Source organism: Anastrepha obliqua, chromosome 4 (genome assembly GCF_027943255.1).
Source record: "Anastrepha obliqua isolate idAnaObli1 chromosome 4, idAnaObli1_1.0, whole genome shotgun sequence".
Taxonomy (NCBI): Eukaryota; Metazoa; Arthropoda; class Insecta; order Diptera; family Tephritidae; genus Anastrepha; species Anastrepha obliqua.
Window position 1 is genome coordinate 91,447,424 of NC_072895.1, and position 4,581 is coordinate 91,452,004.

The 4,581-nt window shown below is 42.3% G+C and overlaps 1 protein-coding gene across 1 annotated transcript; it reads right to left on the minus strand.

Annotated features, from left to right (window-relative positions):
- Positions 1–507: 507 nt before the first annotated feature.
- On the minus strand, positions 508–1,950 carry LOC129244273 (uncharacterized). The gene has a single exon (XM_054881890.1). The coding sequence runs from the start codon at positions 1,948–1,950 to the stop codon at positions 508–510; it is 1,443 nt and encodes a 480-aa protein (XP_054737865.1).
- Between the last annotated feature and the right edge of the window lie 2,631 nt (positions 1,951–4,581).

Consider the following 4,581-nt stretch of genomic DNA (forward strand, 5'->3'; position numbering starts at 1 on the left):
TGATGTCTATTATTGATGCGCGACCATTCACTTCAAAGGTGTTTTTGCCCCCAGTGTTTAGCAGAACCGCATCAAGCAGTGAGAATGCCTTGATCAAGGCGTCTCCCCTTTGATTGGTGTATCTGCTACCCCATTCCAAGGCCCACGCATTGAAGTCACCCGCAATTACGTTTGGTGTGGTACCACGAGCGTTTTGCACAAGTTCATCCAGCAGGTTTTCGAACTCTGCTTGTGTCAGTTTCGGTGGCGCGTAGCAACTGTAGAAATATATGCCACGTATTTTTGCTCGGGTATAGTAATCACTGTGGGTGTGCGGTTTGTCCTGCAGGGTATTTCCTCCACAGGCCCAAATAGCAGCTTTACTTTTCCTGTCTGAGACCCACGTTCCGGTGTTTAGATTTTTATGCTGGTCGCTGACTAGCACAACATCCACCTTATTTTCGTATACCCTTTGTTTTAAGAGCTCTTGTGCAGCCTCGCAATGGTTTAGATTGATCTGCTCAATCCTCATTTTTTGGTTTTAATATACGCCGCTTGATACAGGGGACATTTTCTGCTTCCAATCTGGTGGCTTGTATCTTCTCTTCCATTTCTTTTACAAGCTCCGCAGAAGGGCTTTTTCTCGCATGCTTTAGCTTGGTGACCCTTTTCTCCACATTTCAGACAGTTCTGGCTTCTGTCGTCTTCGTTTTTACACGCCCTCGCTAGGTGTCCATACTCCAGGCATCTGTAACATCTCCTCAAGTCAGGCTTTTCTCTTATTCGGCATACCGCCCAGCCGATTTTTAGTTTTTGCTTCTCAAGCAGTCGCCTTGCGTCCAGTGCTGGTAGGCTTATCACCGCTGTTTGCGTGCCTGCATACGCCGCTCTAACGCTTTTTATTGCGTTTTCACTAAATAGGTTAAGCTCGTTAACTTGCGCTCGTATTGCGTCACCTATGTCCTCTTTGGTTGTGATTTCATCTAGATCACGGATCTCCACTAACATCTCGTGGGTTAGGACCTTGATTTGCGCCTGGTCACCTAGCACCTTGCCAATCTTCTTCTCGTATACTCCTGTATTGGCCATCTGCTCTTTTTTCAACTGAAGCAGGATTTCGCCTTTGGCCGTCTTTCTTATGCGCGTGACATTTTCGCCGAGTTCTTGCAGGGCATCATCTTTTTTAACCACCCTGAGAATGTCACTGTACGTCATTGTTCCAGCACGCGCAATGACAATCGCATCCGGCCTCGGGGGTGGTTTATTTGTCACTTTCGTCTTGGCTGGTTTGCGCTTCACACTCATCCAGCCATTTTCCATAACCCCGTTTGTCCTCTTAGCATTACTCTCTCCTTTGGATTTCTTGTCTGCACTTGCTGTCACTTTGCGTTCTTCCCCATGTGTGGTTTTACTTTTCTTGGGTGGCGTTTTTCTGCCCGGCTGTTTATCGTCGCGTGGTCTCTTCGGTGTTCCTTCAGCCATTACACTTCCAAGAACGTTTCGCTTGGCTTCCTTGCTTTTAGCTTCTTCCTGAGCTCTGGAGTGTAGCTTAGTGATCGTTTCGAGGAGTTCCCTTATATGGTTGTTAATCGAGCGTTGCGGTAGACGCATTGCTTCGGTCAACTTCCCGATCGTCTCACCAAGGAGCTTTAAGGTATCATTACCCGATTGTGCTGCTTTCTCATTGCTTTCTTGCAACGCAGGTGGCGACGATTTTGCTCTCTCTGGCCTTTCTACACTGAGCGTCTTGATAGGACTCCGTCTCAGCTTTGGTGCGCGCTTAAAAGGATCAGCCCCCGTGATTATACGGCCTTTGGGGGTCTTGTACTCCTCAGTTAGGTCCACTAGTAGATCGCTTGATCCACTTGCACCTGGTTCCTTTCTGCTAGCCTCTTCCCGGATTTCACTTCCACTGCCCATAATGGCTCCATAGATGTTACTGCTATTGTTTGTTGTGTTTGTATTTCTCATTTTGTTTTCCATTCTTTTTTTTTGTTTACCAGCGCATCGTGTGTAGGGGGGCGGGCCGGTTCCCTGAGGCCCGTTCTTCGCTTTACCGGTCCCGGAAAACACGGACGGACCGGAGCTCGCCCGGAGCAACGCATACTACTACCTCTGCGTCCAATACACACTCCCTGACTAGGGCCCGAAGGGGCTGGTCACTGATACACCCCGCGGCTAACACCTCGGCAGAGCAAGCTCACATCACTCCCCTCACTTCAACAACTGAGATGGTTCTTAAAGTGATGAGAGACTCCCAGTGCGCCACGGCATATACCGGTCAGTTGGCAGCCGCACCTAACATGGTGAACAGACGCTGACCAGGAAGCCGTCCATTATGGAAACCGCCGCGCCTGGATTTTTTTTTTTTTTTTTTTTTTTTTTTTTTTTTTTTTTTTTTTTTTTCCTCCCCCATGGCCTTGCATGATTAGGGAGACAGTTATTTCTCAGAGGCATTGACTTTGGGCCTCTGTCACCAGAAGCCTCATCGGATGGGCTGTCATTTAGCCGCATTCTCCGCTTCTGGCCGCTCATTGTCGGGGATTGCTTATTCGTTTAAACTTATTTCGCAAGTAACCTGCTACCACAGGCCTTCCGGCTATCCGCAACCTGCCGACCCCCACGGTAGCTTAGAGCCCAGCTTAGTCGTTCTACCCCCCCGTGGAGTGAACAACCTCGTGTATGTGTGTGTGTGTGTGTGTGTGTGTGTGTGTGTGGGCTAATACCGCGTATTGCCACCTCTGTTCCTCTTAACAGCCTGCAACCTTTGAGGCATATTCGAAATGCAGTTTCGAATCATTCTCTGCGGAATCCGTCGCCACGTTTCAACTAACGCCCGCTCTAATGCAGGTAAGGTTCTAATGTTGGGGTGAAACCGACGTAATCGACGCTTCAGGATATCCCAGACATGCTCGATTGGGTTAAGATCAGAGCTCATCGCTGGATGCCTCAACAACGTTATTTCGTAGGAAGAATTTAAAAAAAGGAAAATGAAGCTGAATAATCAGGCTTTCTGGTCCATATGATCGCTTTATCGAAAAAATCTTTTTCGAGCCCGTGGAGCCCAAGAAAGAAAGATAAAAATTTGGAAAATTTTTTTTTCGTCATACTTTTTCAGATTGCGTTGAAACCGTGGCCTGGCAAAATTTTTGCTCCACGGATTCGAAAAGTAGAGCCCTGGAGCTTCAAAATGCTTTTTTTAAATTTCTGGTACGATCATTTTTCACATAGATACAGTCCGTCAAAAAACCTGAAAAAATTTGAATTTTTTTCTTGCTCCCTTAATTTTTGTGAGGAGTGTATTATCGCTATTGAAATAAATTTGTTTCACACTTCTAGTTTGTTAAAATGTTAATAAAAAGAAAATCTTGTGTATGAAATTATAAGAGTTCCAATACAAATATATTTTACGTTAATAAACAGCTAACAGGTTTTTGACTTAAAAAATAATGAAGGTATTGCGGTTATTGACGTGATAACGTCTTATAATTCGATGTAGCCGGCTGCACGCACCAAAAAATGCGGCGTTATGTTGCTCATACGGCGTTATCTTGCTCATGCGGCGTTACCTTGCTTCAACTGTAAGCGAGAGCTCAGAACGAACGACAAAGAGCACAATCGGCCCCCTCGTTCGGCAACGTTCGACATCTGGCTCTCTCCTACTTGAGTGAGCATATATATGTATGTATATGCGCATATGTATATAAATTAACTTATTTGTAGCTATTTGCACATGCCTTCTTCCTGTGTGCATGGTAATGAACCATTTCTCTGTTGAAAATAGGACGATGATAGAAAAAGTAGGAAATGAAAGGGAGTGTTTCGAGTGTAAAGTGTCTTGAAAAAGGCAAATCGATGATGGTGCCTCTTAGTCTTATTGACTTATTAACGTCTGATGCACAATCGAAATTGAACATATCTTTCATGAATTTGATAAATGTTTCGTCATTTTTCACGTTTGTGTAAATGTAACTTGATCAAGTCCAATGCGATTCCATTTACCTCCTTCTCTATATCCATACAAAATATCTATCAAACAAATAAAATTGAAATTCTCTTTTGAAAAATGCAACCATTCCATCATGCAGCTCTTATGACGTTGTCACGTTAAACTATCGTCAGTAAATCGACTTTACAGACAACCTCTTTTTTATATTTTTTAAATTTTGTGGTTGGTAGATTTTTCCAGTTTTACTATATTTCAATTTCACTTTTCATACGTTTTCGCTAATTAATTTTTTTTTTTTTAAGTTTTCTTCGCAATTTTAAATTCTTGTTGTTATTTTCAAGTTATTTTTTTACTGCTTTGTTTCTTCATATTTTTAATTGTATTTTTTTATCCTTTTTTATTATCTTCCTGTTTCATATTCCTTTATGAGTTCTCACTAATCCATTTTTTTTATTTTTCGTTTTTTTTTCTATATTTATAATATTTTGATCACTTTTTTATTTTTGTTTTTTTTTACTATCATAATTTTTCATATTTTTCATTTTTCAATGTCGTTTCTTGTAAAATTTTACTAACTAAAGTTTTCTTATTTTTTATTGCCAATATTTTGTTTTTTTATTTGACTATTTCTATTATTCTGCAATTTCATTTCA

What these genes read in the sequence shown, in the direction of transcription:
- LOC129244273 (XM_054881890.1), bottom strand. Translation starts at nt 1,950, where the DNA reads ATGAGAAATACAAACACAACAAACAATAGCAGTAACATCTATGGAGCC.